The sequence below is a fragment of the Erinaceus europaeus genome, chromosome 16, assembly GCF_950295315.1.
Source record: "Erinaceus europaeus chromosome 16, mEriEur2.1, whole genome shotgun sequence".
NCBI lineage: Eukaryota > Metazoa > Chordata > Mammalia > Eulipotyphla > Erinaceidae > Erinaceus > Erinaceus europaeus.
Genome location: NC_080177.1, coordinates 43,012,528 through 43,032,154, shown reverse-complemented (window position 1 = coordinate 43,032,154; position 19,627 = coordinate 43,012,528). Strand labels below are relative to the sequence as shown.

The following is a 19,627-nucleotide window of genomic DNA, read 5'->3' as shown; positions in this document are numbered from 1 at the left end:
GATCCTTATCCTTCCTCAGACTGGCTTCAGAGCTTATCTTCAGCAGTCTTCTTGGCCACAGTCAGAGTCCCACCACCACAACCACTACCACACCTACACCAGTTCCTCCCTAGGCTACTGTTAATGCACTTTCCACTTCAGTAGTCTTTTGCCTCTCCAGAAGGAATGGTTTGGCTTGTTGAAACTCTGACTAGCTTCCCAGTTCTGTGCTTCAGGGTCTGTCTTGTCTTAGGACCACTGTGTCCCTTAGGTCTTAGCAGCTAGATGGTTTGCAGTGCCAGCAGAGGTGCACCCAATGCACTGCAAAATCAGCACCGGGTGCTCACCAGGCGATGATCCCCGCCCCCTGGGTGGGGTGTGCCCGGAAAGTTTCAGATAGGAGGCGCCTATTGTAGGGAACACCCTGTGATCGCCAGCAAGTTTCCGCTGCTGCTCTACTTGTGCATTGGCCCTAGTGCTCAGAGCGGGCCAGCAGCTCCCACACCAGGACTCTGGGTACTTGCCCTCCCGCAAACTTCGCTCTGACCCGCAGCGTCTCCTGTCATGAAGCCGTTTTACCGCTGTAACAATGCCACCACAGTGGAGAAGGGCAACTCGGCGACAATGGGTGGGGTGCTCTTTAGCACGGGCCTCGTGGGCAACCTGCTGGCCCTGGGGCTGCTGGCGCGCTCGGGACTAGGGTCGTGCCCGCCACGCCCGCAACGGCCGCTGTCGGTCTTCTACGTGCTGGTCTGCGGCTTGACCATCACCGACTTGCTGGGCAAGTCCCTGGTGAGCCCCTTTGTGCTGGCCGCCTACGCGCAGAACCGGAGCCTCCAGGGGTTAGCGCCCGAGTCCAGCAGCTCGCTGTGCCACACATTTGCCTTTTTCATGACCTTCTTCGGGCTCGCCTCGACTCTGCAGCTGCTGGCCATGGCCCTAGAGTGCTGGCTGTCCCTGGGGCATCCTTTCTTCTACAGGCGGCACTTCACTCTGCGCCGGGGAGCGCTCGTGGCGCCGGCCGTGGGCTCCTTCTGCCTGGCTTTCTGTGCGCTGCCCTTCGCGGGCTTCGGTCAGTTCGTGCAGTACTGCCCCGGCACCTGGTGCTTCATCCAGATGGTGCACGATGAGCGCTCGCTGTCGGTGCTGGGTTACTCCGTGCTCTACGCCAGCCTCATAGCCCTACTAGTCCTAGCCATCGTCCTGTGCAACGTGAGCGCTATGCGCAACCTCTACTCCATGCACCGGCGGCTGCAGAGGAGCCAGCGCTGTACCAGGGACCGCGCTGAGCCAGAGGGCGAGAGGGACGTGTCTCCGCAGCCGCTGGAGGAGCTGGATCACCTGCTGCTGCTGGCCCTCATGACCGTCCTGTTCACTGTGTGCTCTCTGCCTTTGATTGTAAGTCCCTGGAGTCAGGGGACTGGAGCAAGTGGGACGTCTGGGTGCTGGGGGGAAAGGTTGGAGAGTGCTTCAACTGCCATAAAGAGGAGCTGTGCTTTGGTCTTGAAAGTTTGTTGCTGCACTCCCCAGATCAGGGTCACACCAGTATCTTGAAAAGATATGACCCAGTTTCCTGAGTAAGAATAGGAAAAATCGAGAGAAAGAGGTAGAGAGAGAGAGAGAGAGAGAGGGAGGGAGAGAGAGAGAAAAGAAAGAGAAGGAAGAGAAAGAGAAGACCTAGCCTAGCCCCTCAAAAACCTTTCTAGGTAGTAGAAATCCTCTAAGTTAAAACAGAACTTGGTTCCTCTTTTCTCTATGAATCCTCTACTGTAGCCTGATGGCTAGGTCCAGCTTTGTTCCCATAGATTTGTCCATGCTTTTAAACTTCTCTTTTTAAAAAATTTGGTTTTCAACATGTTTATTTGGTAGTACAGAAAGAAACTGAAAAGGGGAAGAGAGAGAAAGAGAGAGAGGGAGGGAGAGGGAGAGGAGAGAGAGATATACCTGCAGCAGTGCTTCACCATTTCTGAAGCTCCCCCCCCAGTGGAAACTGGGGTCTTGAACCCAGGTCCTTACACATTGTAACATGTGCACTTAACCAGATGTGGCACTGCCTAGCACCCTTGTCCATGCTTTCAATGGCATTAGAAATGGGAAAGTGGCACCTGGGAGTTCTCAGAGTATTAGCAAGAAAAGAATAAGGGAAGGAGTTAATCCTGCCAGAGTGATTTGCAGAGCTATAACTAAAAGCATAGGTTTGTTTGTTTCTTTTATTTGTGTATCAACTTTGAGAGGTGGTGGATACTATGTCTGATGCTGCTGCCAGAATGTGGCAGCAGTGAGGCTATTTGTACAGACTGTTGTGTCATTTGTAGGTCATTTGTATGACCTGTCTTGACAGGTTTTGTTTCTGTCTTGGAAAGTGAGATGACATGGAATGAAAACCATTATTTTGGGTTTCAATTTCCTTAATGGGGTGGTGGTGTAGATTGGTGTTTGAACTGGCAGGGTTGAAAGTGCTTCCTTCTGAGGGCCCCTCCAAGACACCGAGGAGTGACTGAGGTTTGAGAAAACTTCTTCAGTATTATTCCTCTTCTCCACCCCTCAGTAGGCTGTTCCAACATGAACAATATTTAAGTAAATCTGTACCCTTTCAGTGTCTCAGAGTTCAGAAGTGTCTATGAATTAGAATGCTATTTGTTTTCATATATAGTGTCCCAATCTCAGGTGGCTTTTAAAGACAAGTGACTGGGTACCTTTCCCTGGAGTTTCTGATTCATATATTTTTTTAAGAGTTTTCTATCTTAACAAGTCTTATTCATGTGAAGCAGAAGCTGTTAACCTGGGAACCATATCTGAAGAGCCACACTCTAAAGCCAGAGTTGGACAGCTATAGCACATAGGCCAAATTGGTCCTGCCTTGGAGTTAAGAATAAATTTTACAATGGAATTACACACTGTAATCTTAAAATTTGTAATCTACTCTAATCACAACATAAATATTTAAAAAAGAATAATTTTTACAAATTTATTTTATAGATTTTACAAAATATACTTTTGCAGGGCCAGGGTGGTGCACCTGGTTAAGTGCACACATAACAGAGCAAGAACCCAAGTTCAAGCCCCTGGACCCCAGCTGCAGGGAGAAAACTTCACAAATGGCAAAGCAAGGCTGCAGTTGTCTCTCTATCTCTTTCCCTACCTCCCCTCACACCTCTCAATTTCTCTGTCTCTGTTCAATTATAAATAAATATATATTTTTTAAAGTTAAAAAAATATGCATTTGCAATAAATTTCATGATAAGACACATAATCTCTGAACCCTCCTTAAGCCAAATACTATTCCAAGAAATTTAAAAAAACTTTCATTCTATATCTTAGTAGGCATGCACTACAGGATAAATGTACTTAGATATCATTATATTTTGGATTTCATTAATTGAAACTGCTGATATGTGTTTTTTCTCCCTCTCTCTTTCTCTCTTTATGTTGGCAAGATGCTCACTATTTTCCTCCTACTCCATTAAAATCTAGAGTATTTTGCCTGGCCCTTTACAGAAAACCCTTGTAGAGTAATAGCTATTACTGTATACTGCCTATGCTGTGATGAATTCAGATAATAGCAAGTATATGGCTATTATCTCCTGAGTTTCAATGTTTTAAAAAGAGTAATGCAAAAATCATCAAAATGTAGTAGAAAGACTTTTGTGGTTAGAGATATCTTAAAAGGAAATTGAATGACCCATAAAGGATTGTGAGGACTGATGAAAATAATGGATTTGAAAATGATTTCTTGAATATTTGTGAAAATTTTGTAAATATTGTAAAAAAAAAAGATGCAATATATTCTTCACAAGATCTGTTTTTTTCCAATTGTAGCATAGTGACTTTATTTTATTTATTTTTTTATTAGTTATTTAATATTTATATACAAAATCACAAGATAACAGCAGTACAGCTCCACACTACTCCCACCACCAGAGTTTTTGATCCCCAATCCCTCCATTGTAAACTACAGCAGTTCTCCCAAAGTTGTAGATATGGGTTAACTCTTATTTCTATAACTATTTGTCTATATTTGCCTTTTTTTTTTAGGTCCCAACTTTTCTTCCTTTCTAAGTTATATATACACCTATTACTACATCCAAATGTCCCTCTCTTTTTCCTCCTTTCTCTCCATTTCCTGATGGAGTTGGAGTTCAGAGAACTCTGGTCATTTTCTCCCTATCATTTCTCCCCCATTGGGAGTATGTACGGATCAAAACTGTATTAAGGGTGCAGAGGTGGGAGCTCTGACTTCTGAAATTGATGCTCCGAGGGACATGGGTCTTGGCAGGTCAATCCATATCTGCCACTCAGCCTTTTTCTCTTTCCCTAGTGGGATAAGACTCTGGAGAGGTGAGGTTCCATTGGTGAGGGAAGTCAGGATGGAATAGCATCTGCAGCTTGGTAGCTGAAAGGCAGCAAGATACAAAGAGGGACAAAATGATTAATGAACAAGAAACAAAAAGTGGGAGTAGAGCAGATGAGAATGGATATTTTAGGGTGGAAAGAAGCTAGGAAGTCCATTTTAAGCATGTTTCTAGGGGCCTGTAACTATCGTAGTTTTTTGCCTAAGTTTGATAGCTAACATGGAGTTGGACAAAAATATTGTATGAGAAGATGATATCAGAGTAAAGAAAATGGCTAGAAAGTTGGATTATGGCAGAGAGTAACTCCCAGTCCTGAAAAAAATCTGTGAATAAAAATTTTACCCTATCCACCTAAGCCAGGATATATATATATATATATATGAGCCTGTGTAACCTCTGAGTTCTTGCAGGTCTGAGCTCACAGTTCATGGCCACAGCTGGAAACATTGCAAGCTGCATTCATTTCAGGACCAGCCTTCCAGGCTGCTTTAATATCAGAACTAGCTGCAGGGCATGATGACCCAACCTGTCTTCAGGGACTGGGGCAGTCTCTACCATTGTTGCTTTATGGTGAGAGTAAGAGTCTAGGAAGGCCAACAAGAGGTCTTATGATGACATTCCTATTGGAAGTGACCACTCATGGTAATGAGATGGGTCCATTAGAAGTCTAGGCCCTGGGAGTCGGGAGGTGGCACAGCGGGTTAAGTACACGTGACGCAAAGTGCAAGGTGTAAGGAACCCGGTTTGAGCCCTGGGCTCCCCACTGGCAGGAGAGTTGCTTCACAGGCAGTGAAGCAGATCTGCAGGTGTCTATTTTTCTCTCCCCCTCTCTGTATTCCTCTCCTCTCTCCATTTCTCTCTGTCCTATCCACCAAGAATGACATCAATAACCACAACAATGTTAAACAACAAGGGGAACAAAAGGGAAAATAAATTTTTTAAAAATTTTTTTAAAAAGAAGTCTAGGCCCTGGAAATCTTGCCCTTACTCAAAATTCCCAGGTTTAAAGCAGCTGCTTTGCAGAGAAAAAGTCAGGAGATGTCCTCATGCAACCATGTTGGTGTGTCTTTTCACAGTCATCTTTTTTTTTATCATCTTTTTATTTTCTATTTCATTCTCCTATTGTTGTTTGTTTGTTTCTTATTTTTCTAGTTATTTTGGGTGAGAGAGCAGATTGTTTATTTTATATTTTCTTGCATTCCAGTATAGCCTCAGTTGCTCTATGAAATTCCCTCTTAGAAGTGATTTAGCAGTGTTCCACAGGTGTTGATAACTCATTCCCTCACCTTAATTTAATTCTAGATTTCTTAAGTTCCTCTTTGATCTAATAGTTGTTCAATAATGTTTGTTTAGTTGCCATGCATTTTAGTTCTTCCAACTTACTTTTTTAATGTAATTAATAGTGGGTTATAAAAGTGTAAAGTCGTAGGGTACAATTTCACATCAAACCCACTACCAAAGTTCTGTGTTACAACAAGCTGTGCACAAACATCACTTCAAGTAACATTTTTGGGGTGAGGGGGATTGAGTTCTACTTTTATTCTATTGTCATCTGAAATGTTGCTTGATGTGATTATAATCTTCCCAACATGTGGTCTACCTTTGATAATGTCCTGTGACACTTACGAAGACTTGCATCTAGATTTTTTGTGGTGGAGTGCCCTCTAAATGTCATAGAATCCGACTAGTCTAACTCTTCATTTAAGGGTGCTGTTGTCTTGTTGATACTATCTCTGTTGGTAAGAGTGTGGTGTTAAAATAACCTAAATATTACGATGTTCCTGCCTATGCCTCTCCTCAAGTCACTTCAAAAGCTGTCTTACATATACTGTTGTAACTTCATTTATTTCATATATGTTAATAAGAGTTAAAGCAGCGTGAGGTGTTGATCCCTTGATCTTTATATATGACCCTTCCTGTTTCTTGTTTCCTTTTTACCTTGTAGTCTATTTTGTCTGATATAAGAATGGCTAACCCTCCTTTTTTTTTTAGTTTCCTATTTGTCTACATAATTGGCTTCTCTGACTCTACATTTACATGTTCAACATAAATGTATCTCCTGCCAGAAATAAAGTATGTGTTTTATTTCCTAATATATCCCCTCACTCTGTGCCTTTTGACTAAAAAATTCAGGGCCATTGTCATTTTGTGAGGTCATGTGTGTATAAAGATTCATTTCTATGTGGATTTCAGGTAGGTTCTAAGTGCTAGCTGTGTACTTGAGTCTAAGTTTTGTTGTTTATTTCCTGTGGTCTCCATAGAAGCCAAATACCAGTAATATACAATCTTGTTCAAGATTTCACATATAACATTAATAGTCGATATTTGTATAGTATATGCTACATGTCTAAAGTTATTCCTAGAAAGTGAATTTTTACATGAACTGTATCATTCGCTCTGAGCAACCTGAATGTTATTATTAATATGCTAATTTTCTATTTGAGGAAACTGAGGCAGTGTATATTCAAGAATGAGGTTGAATAACTTGTTCAAGTTAGGACAAGGTTTCAACCCTGTTTGGTATTAGAATTCACCCCTTCAACCCAAACCATGTTGAACTTCCTGGTGCACATGCTATCTCTGAAAACAGTCATTAAGAAGCCAGTATAAGGATTTGTCCAGAAAGAGTAAGCTGCCTGGCTAAAGAGTGTGAAGGGGAAAGCAATTAACTCTTCATTAAACTTTCTGAATTCTGTGCATATACATGACCTGCTCAAAAATAATTTAACAAAAAAATTGTAGGCCCATCATATGTGTGTGGGAATCCTTGAGCTAGGACCTATCATTTTCTAGAAGCAATTAGAGTTTCATTGTCAAATATATGTTTGAATCAGGCTTCATCTCTTGTAGCTAAGATACTGGTTATTTACCTCTTCGAACCTGTTTTCTCATTTGTTAAGCAAGGGAAACCAAATTTTTTCTGTAATATAGTTATGAAACTTTGAGTAATATGTATGTGTGTATATACATGTACATTTATAATACACACACACACACACACACTCATATATCCATCATATCCTAACCAAGTGCCTGACCTCAAAGATTAACAACACTATTATCACTAATCAAATATTCTATAAATGCTTAAATATAAAAAAAATTATTTAGGGAGTTGGGCTGTAGTGCAGAGGATTAAGCGCACATGGCACAAAGTGCAAGGACTGGCATAGGGTGCCAGTTCCCCACCTGCAGGGGAGTTGCTTCACAAGCAGCCAGGTCTGCAGGTATCTCTCTTTCTCTCCCCCCTCTCTGTCTTCCCCTCCTCTCTCCATTTCTCTCTGTCCTATCCAACAATAATGACAACAATAATAACTACAACAATAAAATAACAAGGGCAACAAAGGGAATAAATAAATATATTTTTAAAAATGTATTTAAAAAAATAACATCATTGGGGGCTGTTCTATTTTCAGGCAGTATCTTTCATCTTAGGACCCCTTTTTATTCCTTTTTTCCCCACAGTATGTGGAGGTTGATAGTTTATATCATAGTTATTGTCACATAGGTACAATCTTTCATCTCCCTATAATTGGTATATGCAGGGACCAGGCAGTGGCACACCTGATTAAGTGCACACGTCACAGTACACAAGGACCCAGGTTCAAGCCCCTGGTCCCCACCTGGAGGGGGGAAATGTTTCACAAGTGGTGAATAAGGGCTGCAGGTGTCTGTCTCTTTCCCTTTCTACCTCCTCCCCTCCCAGTTTACCTCTGTCTCTATCCAATAATAAATATATATATATATATATTAAAGTTGAAAAAAAGAGGTATATACAAAACACTTTTTTCCCAACCCCTGTCCTCTTCTATCATCATGCTCCAGGACCCCAAAGTTCTTCTGTCCCATCCCTTGTCCTCCTTCTCCAAAGTTCATGCCACCATCATCCCCACCACCCCACCCCATGGCTACCTCAGAACCCTGCCTGTGGATACTACAAAAAGAAGCAGAGAGAAATTTCTACAGAGAAATACAAGGACTTCTCTACAGAAGAGACCCCTTTTTATTTTTAAGGATTGTTTAGACAACTGGGGATGTGACTCACGCAGCACACAGAATGCATGCTTTGCCTCCTGGAACCATATGTAACCAAGCAGTACTCTAAAAATAAATTAATAATAATGTTTAGTAAAGACTCAAAGAGCTTAAATTTATGTTAATTTTATCTATCAGACTTTATCACATTTGAAATTTAAATTAAAGGTTTTTTAAGTTATTGTAAAGCAAGTTAACAAAATTTACTTACATATATTTTATTTACTTAAATACTGAGAGTTTTTTGAGATCATTGAGAGACAAGAGCAGGTGAAACAAAGCAAAAAGGATGGGAAACAATAAAGACCATATCTTAAATTTTATCTTCTGATTGGCCAAAGGTCACCCATAAGGATAACTCACATTTTTATTGGCAAATAATTTTTATTACTAGTGATGTCAACATAGGCTTACAAAATCATAAGATTTCAGGGTAGTAGTTTCACATGTATGTGTTGTGCATGTGACATCCCACCCATCACCACCTGCCACTGTAGTTTCAACAAAGTCTGAAAGACAATTTTGTTGCTATTTTTTGCAAGTTAATTTGTTTTAGTTATCTGTGTTCTACAAAAAAAATGAAGCTGATAGTTGTCCTTTACTCCTTTCTTTGTTTCATTCATCATAATTACCTCTACCCATCCATTTTGCTCCAAATGATACACCTGTTTTATTTTTTTACCACTTTTATTAGGGGGTGGTGGTTAGTGTTTACAATACAGTTGTTGACACATGGGCAATTTCTCATCACTTAGTAATAGGTATCTGCAGAACACTTTTACCTACAACTTGGATCCTTTCCCATCATCATGCAGCAGTACCCCAAAACTCTCTCCACTCTCTCCTCCTCCTCCCCCAGAGTCTTTTGCTTTGATGCAATACACCCCACTCAGTCCGTTTCAGTGTGTTTTCTCCTTCCTGTCTTTATTTCTTAAGTTTCACCCAGTATTTCCCCTTCTCTTTTTGGCTTATTTCATTATCATCTTTTCTAATTGTAGAGTACTACTTCATTGATTATATATCTGATAACTTCTTTATCTAGCCATCTGTTAATAAGTATTTATATTGATTCTATTCCACATTTTAGCGATTATAAATAGTTCAGCTATGAATATAGGGATGCATACATTCTTTCAAATTAGTGCTTTCATGTTTTTTGAAATTATGCCTAGGATTGGTATTTCTGGATCATAAGGTATTTCCATTTTTTTCTTTTATTTGTAAAATAGAAAATATCAACAAAACCATAGAATAAGAGGGTTGAAATTCCACACATCTCCCTCCACCAGAGTTCCATATCCCATCCCCTCCATTGGAAGCTTTCCTATTCTTTACCTCTCTGAAAGCATAGATCCAGGGTCATTATAGGGTACAAAAGGTGGGAGGACTGATTTCTGTAATTGCTTCTCTGATGGACATGGGCATTAACAGGTTGATCCATACTCCCAGCCTGTCCCCATCTTTCCCTACTGGGGCAGGGCTCTGGAAAGGTGGGGTTCCAGGGTACATTGGTGAGGTCGTCTGTCCAGGAGAGTCAGGTTAGCATCATGGTAGCATCTGCGACTTGGTGTTTGGAACGTGAATTCCTTTGCCTCCTCTTTGTGGGACACAGTACATGGTTCTTGTAAGGGGTTCATTGTGGCAAATTCCTTTAGTTCTTGAATATTTGAGAACACTATTTCTCCTTCATATCTGAAGGATAATTTTGCAGGACACAATATTTGTGGCTGGAACTCCCTCTCCTTTAGAACTTTGAATATGCCATTCCACTCTCTCCTTGCCTCTAGAGGTTGTAAAGAGAAATCTGATGAAAGTCTTATAGCTCTGCCTTTGTAGTAACTTCTTTCCTTTCCCTAGCAGCCAGCAAAATTTTTTCCTTGTCATTGACTTTTAATAGTTTTACAATAATGTGCCTTGGTGTTGGTCTTTTTGTATTTATAAATCTGGTGATTGTTCTGCCTCTTGGATGAGAATGTTCTGATAGTTTCCTAAGTGAGGGAAGTTCTCAGCTAAAATTGCTCTGAAAATGGACTCTGGGTCTTTGGCCTTGTCCTCCTCCTCAGATATACCTATCACTCTTACATTTGATCTTCTGATGGAGTATGCAGTTTCACAGAGAGTTACTTCAGTCTTTCTGAGCCATTCCTCTCCCTCATCTTTGAACTGAAAGAGTGGCCTGGCTGTATCTTCTGGACTGGAGATTATTTCTTCTGAATGTGTGGATGTATTTGCGAAGCCTTCTACCTGGACATGGGTTGCAGTTAGGGTGTCTTTTACTCCCTGGAGTTCTGACTGAAGTTCTTCTTTCAACAATTTAGTGATCTCTGTTATAAGTTCATCTCTCATGAGTTTTAATTCCATAGTAACATGCTCTATAATTCTTGCTTAAATTCTTGGAGAGCCCTTATAATGAGCTCTGTGTAGTCTGTCTCTGAGAGTCTTTCTAAATCTGTAATTCATTGGATTTCCTCTGTTTCATTTCTGTCTGGATGATATAACATAGTTGGGTGTTTAGTTCTGTTTCTCTGCTTGCACATTTTTTGTGCTGGTTATTGATGGCCAGCAGGTGATGCTATTGTGATCTCTAGGTTTCTCCTGTTTGTATGATCTGCTTATGGGAAGGGGTGGGTGGGTGGTTGCTTTCTGCTGTCTTGGTCACAAATGCTCTGTTTTATGTTATGTCCTTGCCTTGAATTCAGAAAGCTAAAGCCCCTGAGTCAAAGACAGAGGTTTTAAGCCCCTGTCTCTTTTCTTCTGACTCTAGGAACAATCTTGCTTGCTGCACTTAAAGTGAAATCACCAAAATCGCCTGCATGGCCCAGAACTCTGATTTGACTTTGCTGTTCCTCAATCCTCACCTGCACCCCTTTTTGCTCCAACCACACATGAGCACCCATCTGAGGCTGTAGAACTTTCAGCTGTAGATTATGACTTCAGTTGGGTCTCTTGTTGTATTTATTTTTTGTTTGGGGAGGAGAGGTGATTTGGTCCCAGTTATTCCATGGCCACGCCTCTTGGAAATCGGTATTTCCATTTTTATTTGTTTAAGAACTCTCCAAACTGTTTTCCATAGGTTCTGCACAACTTTGCTTCCCTACCAATGGTGTACTAAAATTCCTTTTTCTCCAACTCTTTACCAACACTTGTTTCTAATCTTTTGATATAGGTCATTCTCACAGGTACAAAATGGTATGTCATTGTAGTTTTAATTTGCATTTATATGACAATAAATGATGACTTTTTTTATATTTCTGTGGGCACTTTGTGTGTTCTCTTTGAAGAATTGACTACTCACACCTTTTGCCCATTTTTATTAGGTTGCTTGTATTTTCATTGTTGCTGCTGTTGTTGAGACATTGTGTGTGTGTGTGTGTGTGTGTGTGTGTGTGTGTGTTTACACTTTTTCTCTCTTTTGCCATAGAAGTGCTTGCCAGAGTCCAGGTGGTGGCACACCTGGTTGATCACACATGTTACAGTCTTCAAGGACCTGTTTTCAAGACCCCAGTCTCCACCTGCAGGGGGAAAGCACTGCCAGTGATAAAACAGTGTTGCAGGTGTTTCTCTGTCACTTTTCCTCTCTATCAGCCCATCCCTTTAGATTTCTGGCTATGTCTATCCAATTAATAAGTAAAGATAATTTTAAAAAATAAAAAAGAGAAACAGCATTGCTTTATTTAAAAAGTTCTTACCTATTCACTATTTTCTTTTGAGGCCATAAAAGCTAAAATATTTATTCTCTAGCCAGTTACAAAAAAGTTGCAGAGTCCTGCATTGTTATCATAAATTAAGAAAATAGCCAAATTCATGGATTCTGTGCCCTATAAAATACCTGCAGGAAAATGTTGAGATTTCAAAGTGACTTAATAAATAATAATAAAGTTGCAGAGGCTGTAGTGGGTAAAATGGGGAGGAGCATATTCAATGTACGAAGTACTAAAAACAGTTTCTAAAAATGTGCTATAGGGAGTCGGGCTGTAGCGCAGCGGGTTAAGCGCAGGTGGCGCAAAGCACAAGGACCGGCATAAGGATCCCGGTTCGAACCCCGGCTCCCCACCTGCAGGGGAGTCTCTTCACAGGCGGTGAAGCAGGTCTGCAGGTGTCTATCTTTCTCTCCTCCTCTCTGTCTTCCTCTCCTCTCTCCATTTCTCTCTGTCCTATCCAACAACAACAACAACAATAATAACTACAACAATAAAACAACAAGGGCAACAAAAGGGAATAAATAAATAAAATAAAATAAAAATGTGCTATAACCTTAGAAATATCTAGAAAACAGAAGACTACAGAAGCACATATTCCATTAAGCCATGAGAGTGATGATGCTATTGCACATTTAAAAAAAAAAATTCTGAGAGGACAAAAGTGAAAAAACAGAGTAACATCTTTTCATAATAATCAGCCTAAATCAGTGGACAAACTGAAAGGATACTAGAGAGCTCTACTACTTGAAATTCACAAAAATAAATGTATATTTGAAGGGAACTCTTAAAAAACTTATTCATAACACAAATATTGTACTTGGCTAAACTGGTAAAAAGATTGTTGAAGTATGTTTAAATAAGTTTACTCTGATGTTGGAGTAGATAAACCAAGATACTAGAGTGAATTCTCAGATTTCAAGTTTAATACAATAGAAATGAAACTTAGAAAATATGGGAGGAGTTTTGAAGACAATTCACAGCACATTCTCTAATGCTATTTGCATTATGTTGTAGCAGAGTAGATTAATACAGCTAAGTAGAGATAATTACATAATTGTGCAGTAGCATATACAAGAATCCATGGAAATCAAAGAAGTGTAGAGGACATCCAGCACACCTGAGGATAAGTTGTCTGTGTTTCCTATTAGTGGGATGAATTACGTGGGGTGCTCTTTTAAAGGAAGCTATCAAAAGTCTGTTGGGGCAGTAGGCAAAAGACTGTCCCTGGTAAAAGTGTCAGAAGTATATTTAAAAGACTGATGCAGAAGACACAATCTAACATTAACATGGATAAGTTGGATAAAAGAAGGAATTGAAATCAAGGATTTCCCTAGCAGGTATATCCTGCCAGGATAAAAAAGGTTGACAATTAACTTTTTTCTAACACTTTTGTGGACTCCTAAATCCAGCAGAGGGTGCTTTTCTCACTCTAATTCTCTAATTTGAAGTACTTTGAACAAATCAAGTTTATATTCTCAGATTATTCATTATTCTATTCATTTCTCACAGTAATAGTTTACAAAGCATGCTTCAGATAATAAAATTGCTCAGTAAATATTTTCAAAAATTTGACTTGTCTTCAAATTAGTATCTTGTGAGAATAGGAAAATGTATTCTTAAAATTTTTCCCTCTTTTATTCTTTATTGGGGGATTCACTGATTATAGTATAATTGTTGACACACAGGTACAATTTTACATCTCCCTGTAATAAGTGTTTTCAAAACATTCTCTTCCCAAATCTAAGTCCTTTCTCACCATCATGCTTCATGACTAGAAGCGATACCAATGACATATGAATGCTTAAGAAATTTGTAATATATATAATATATATATATATACATATAATACTAGTCACTACTAAAAATTATGTTGCCATATGCTTACCTCACCTTGGATGGATCCTGATGGATTTTTTTCTTTTTTATCATCAGTGATTTAATAATGGTTTACAGGATAATAAACTTATCCTATAAACACAGCCCCCTCAACCAAAGTTCTATGTTCTACTCACCCACCCAGGTAACGTCCATAATTCTAAGTTTTAAAGACAGTTTGGCTACTTTTTTTTTGCAAGTTCATGTGTTTCAATTATCTATATTCCACAAATGAGTGAAACCATATAGCAGTTGTCTTTCACCTTCTTACTTACTTCACTAAACATAATCACCTCTAGTTCCATCCATTTTGTCCCAAAGGCTATCATCTTTTTTTTTAATTCCAGAGTATTGTCCCATTTAAATATTATCTTTAATATATATCCCATAACTAGTAGAACATGTACTTCACCACTGTTATCAATGAATTTATATCATGTTAGTAAACTCAAAAACAAAATAAAAGGGGCAAGTATAGAATAATACTTCAGGGGCTGGGTGGTGGCCCACCTGGTTGAGCACACATGTCACAATGCTCAAGGATCTGGGTTAGAGCCTTCAGTCTCCACCTGCAGGAGAAAAGCTTTGTGGTGGTAAAGCAGTGACGTAGGTATCCCTTTCCCTCTGTTTCCTCTGGATTTCTGACGGTCTCTATCCAATAAATAAGTAAATATAATAAAAAAATTAGAATAGTACTCCTAGTACAAATCAGATATCTTTAAAATGCAAATGGCCTAGTAATAAGCATATTTATTAACATGGATAAACATAGCATAGAAATAAAATGGTTTAAGTGTGAGAGTATTATTTACAGTTACCCAGCTCCCAACTAATCAAGCATTTTCAAATAGTTGCTATTATTTTTTGCTGCACTTCACTTTGAGGAGAGAAAAGCAAATGTAAAGTCAAACTCAAAAAGTTTGTTTTTGAAGTCAAGTTAAGTTTATAGCCTATTGTCACTCATTCATCCTTTCAGCAAGGTCTGAATAACATTCAAGACACTAATTCACTATGGATATCTAAAAGGAGAAAAATATCCCACCTACCCATATACACTATCATTGGGGGCGAGTTGTAGGGAGAGGATGTGATAAGAAGAGAAAAGAAAAGAGAGAAAAGGAGTCTTTTCTGACTGATAAAATAATAACAGCTAGGTATTGAATTCTTTTGTGCCACAGATTATTGCCAAAGTTTTTCTTATACAATCTCATTCACACTTCATAGCAATCCAGAAGTTAAGTGAAGTTTCCCCCATTGTATACAGATGAAGATACAGAGGAACTTGCCTAAAGTCACATAGACAATGAAGGGATAACCCAGATAATTTGAATTCTAGAGCTTGGTCATTGCCTCAAAAAGGCCTCCTTAAGGGATGATGTTGTAGGTGGATCTTGATGGGATCTTAAGGGGAGGAAGGATTTGGGTATATAATAATTTCCCATATCTGTAAAACAGAGATAAGGACCATAAAACTGTTGGGAGGATTAAATAAAGTTTTTTTAAAGTAAAATACTTAGCACAGTGAACCCTATGCAGGCAATCCTATCATAGGAGAGGATTTCAGATATGTGTATCATCTTAATTGCACTAGATGAGAGTAGCAAAACAACTGAAATACTCTGTAAAAAGTAAGTTAAAAGGTAGGGAAACAATTATGGAAAACACATTTTCTCCAAGAGACATTGCTTACTTGTGCTAAGTGGGTCTTGGTTGTACACTTATTCATCTCCCCTCCCACTTATGTTGAGTTTGCATATTTTCTGTCTCATTAAAGTTTAGTTCATCCCATTATGGATTTAGAATCTCAGGAGGCATGGGGAAGTTAATGGCTTCAAGAAACAGTGGCTTAACTCCAATGGAGTAGGAGTAGGAGACCTTTGTAGTGCAGGTGTAGACAGAGTGTTGGCTGAAATGAAGGAAAAGCCACGGGGTAGGACAGTTTGCAGAAGCACGGGGGGGGGGGGGGGGGGTTTGACGTAATTGGTCACAGCTATATAGACTTATTTTTGTGTGCCTCCCAGCCCAAAAACAGGGTGTAAACCAGGATAAAGTGAACACCTATGCTAAGTATAAAGTAAATGTTTTAGGAGAGTTGAACAGGTCCTTTGCGAGTCTCCATCTGTCTGTTTTATTGGAGCACTTTTCTATCTCTTCACACTGATGAAAAGCTTCTCTCTTGTTTTATTTATTTATCTACCTATTTATTTTGAACTGAGCATCACTCAACTTTGGGATAGAGTAATGTCAAAGATAAAATTGGTGGCCTCTCCCAGGCAAATCCTATGTGCTACCTCTGTACTAACTCCACAGTTCTACAAGATTCAGTTTCATTGGTGTCTGCCTGCAGGTGACACTGTACAAGAGTGACTTCTTTCATTATTAATATGAGAGATTAGAAAGCAGGTAGAATAAAGAGGAAATGGGGAGAATGTGTAAAGAAAAACTGTATTCATGGAATATAGTGGGCCTATTTGCAGAAGATTCTATGAACTAGACCAGGCTCAACCTCAACTCTTCCTCAGTATGGCCTAGGGACATGTAGGAACTCATTCTCTATGTTCACAGGAGGAAGAACAGTCTGCAGGGACTTAGTCTGGGTTTCCCAGAAGTAACTGGAATCCTCTGAGCCTTCCAGTTCAGCCTCATACCTTCCAGACTTCTCTCTTACACTGATCACTTGCTGCAGCCTTAGTTACATATAAATTTACCAAACATGATTGTTTCAAGTTATGGTATTCTGCCATGTTCTTAAAAGGGCTTCTTAAATAAGTGAATGTATTGCTGCCATCTACTGCCTGATATTATAATGTAATGTTTTTCTTTAAAACAGATTCGTGCTTACTATGGAGCATTTAAATTTGTCCACCAGAAAAATGAAACTGATGAAGAAAGCAAAGACCTCCTAGCCTTGCGTTTTTTCTCTGTGATCTCAATTGTGGATCCTTGGATTTTCATCATTTTCAGAACTTCAGTATTTCGAATGTTTTTCCACAAGATTTTCATAAGGCCTCTTATGTATAGAAATTGGTACAGCAATTCCTGCCAGACTAACATGGAATCCAAATTGTGACAGTGTTTTACAATTTCTGGTAAGCTGAGGAATATGTCACATTTTTCATCAAAGAACCATGATAAAAGTTACATTTTCAGTCCTTCAAAGTCATCTCCCAAAACAGAATAACAGTGTGAATTTTCAAAAATATTAGCTGTATTTTAACATTATATTGTCACATATTCATGAACCAGTTCAGTAAATTTTTTATTTCAATTTTTAACAACTTTGAAATTTCATATATCACAAACAATGTTAAAAGTTCTGAAGTGGTGATATTAATTGTTCCAATATTTGTAGTTAATCTTCTCTACTTTTTGAGAAGTACTGAAACCTCTGAGTCTTTAAGTTCAGTAGAAACACCATTGTTAACAATTATACAATGGGCAGTATAAAAAATTTCTTTCCCTATTCATTTTCTGTGAAAGATGATTTGTTTATTTCATAGCATATCGTATTATAATTACCTCATTTAATTATTTTCTTTGTCAATGAGAAATATACTTCTCAGACAAAGGAGGTGGGAAGTGTAGCTAATTGAGGCACTGGAAGGGCCCTTCCCAGTCATGGTGTGGAAGGACACTGACTGCCTCATGTGGAAAGAAGTTATGAACAAGTGACTTCAATGTGGGATGTAACTATGGCCATGGCTTATGGCCTGGTAAATAATTAATTTTTTATTTTTTGAATCCTAGTTTCTTGTGCACTGATAGAGATGTTAAAAGGATTCGAAATTTGGGAATGGAATACAAAACATTTCAATTTTTATAATTTTCCTTTTATGTGTTTATAATTTGATGGATTCTTTGGAGGAAAGATATATGCTTCATTGAAATGCAGTTATCTGTCTGATTTACCAGAATGTTGTTTACTGCATTTGGCTGTGTGTAGCAGCAAGGTACTTAGCACAGCAAAAAAAAAAAAAAAAAGTTCACCCAGAACTTAAGTCACCCTCAGTTAAGGGTTGTAACAAATACATTAATTTCAACCTACTAACAGCCAACTTCAACTCCTTGGAGGCAGTTAGGTCTTATTGAGGTTCCTATGGAGAGAACTGCCTCAGATAGAGCACACCTAAGCACTTTAATTTTATATTCAAATGTTTACATAGGTTAGCAACACTATGACCTATAGAGAAAATACAGTTGCAGCTATTGGACCAAACAAGAGGCTTCAAACCAAGCTCGCAAAACAGAACTTAAACTTTTGGTAAAAGAATGGACGGCAGACATTAGAAGGGCTTCAGCATCACTGGAGTTGGTTTTTATCCTGTTACATGCCCATTCTGAGATGGGGAGTCAGCTACATTTTAGTAGTCTCCAGGCACGTATTCAGCCATCCTTTCTAGAGACAAGGATATTTGCCTTATTTATTAGCAACCTATTTTCACCACTGGTTTATCTCAATGACACTAACCTAGAATGTTTATGTATTTTTTTTTGTTTAGCAAAAATGTGAAACAATAAAATTGAGAATGCACAAGATATAATGGAGAGTATGAAAAATGCAGTTCTTAAAGTTAAACTTTTGTTTGTGCATTTAATGTGTTAGTACATATGTGTATTATTGTCAGATGAAGTGCATTTTTATGCTCTTATTTTGGAGGTTGTGTTTTGATAATTATCAAGATAATTTGAAAAGGTCCCAGATGAATCAATAAACATAATTTTACAATACTTTTCAGTGGAAATATATGTCTTCAAATGTAAAAAAGAAGCTCTGTTTTTTGGGCAAACAGTCTCCAGCCGCCTTTCATTCTCTAGGAGTTTAGTAATATGAATTTTTATATGCTGTTCTATTAACATTTATATAACATTAAACAAGTTAGCACAGGTTTAACATTAAACAAGTTAGCACAGGTTTATCCAAGAACTTAGAAATACTTTCTGTTAAACAGAAACTATAGGTATGCCACCCTGATGATATCCATGTTAAGATAAAAGTCAATTATTTAGTAATTATTATAGATTTATTCATTATTTTATTAAATAAGTTTTCATTGACACTTATGTCAGACAGCTTAGTAAGTGCTGAGGAAAAAAATGGCATAAGACTCAATCTTGGCCCATGGGTTGCTTATTCTCAGGCTGGGAATATGAGCTCTGTTGAACTGTTTACAACAGTTCAAGAGAACATAGAAATTCCAGTAGCTAGTGTGTACACACAGTCCTATCAGAAAGGGAAGTCTGAACTAGGGTACATGTATAAAGTTGCCCAGCAGACCTCAGAGTCAAGTGTTGAAAATGAGTAAAAATTTGACTGCTGTTGAAATCTGGACAAAGGACACAAAGATAATTTATATAAAAGGAAATGATATGATAACTAAAGGTAAAAATTAGTATGTTCTTCAATCTTATTCAAGATATGGCAACTCATAATTAACAAAATTAACAATATAAAATGTTGTTTATTAGGTCATTTTAACAGTGCTAAAAACTACATTGTCTTAACTGGAGCAAAGTGTTTCCTGTGCCCTCTTGAAATTCTGACTAGGATTTGGTTATTCCAAATCTGGTTATTCCCTGCACTACCTCTAGGGAGAGAAACAATAAACTCACAAGTAGTATGGAATCAGGCCTTGCTTTCTAATTATTGAAGCAAATCAGCTGGTCATACCTGATAACAGCAAAGTG

The 19,627-nt window shown here is 38.6% G+C and overlaps 1 protein-coding gene across 3 annotated transcripts in view; it reads left to right on the top strand.

The window, feature by feature from the left end:
• The first annotated feature begins 450 nt into the window (after positions 1 to 450).
• PTGDR (prostaglandin D2 receptor) overlaps positions 451 to 19,627 on the top strand; it is a 96,303-nt gene continuing 77,126 nt past the window's right edge. For 2 of the 3 annotated variants that reach the window (XM_060174964.1, XM_060174963.1), the window contains exon 1: positions 451 to 1,377. In XM_060174964.1, the coding sequence (XP_060030947.1) occupies positions 544 to 1,377 (834 nt within the window). In that variant the 5' untranslated portion in view covers positions 451 to 543. Of the gene's footprint in view, positions 1,378 to 16,772; positions 18,671 to 19,627 lie in introns of those variants that run through there. The other variant, XM_007532055.2, reaches the window with a different exon arrangement.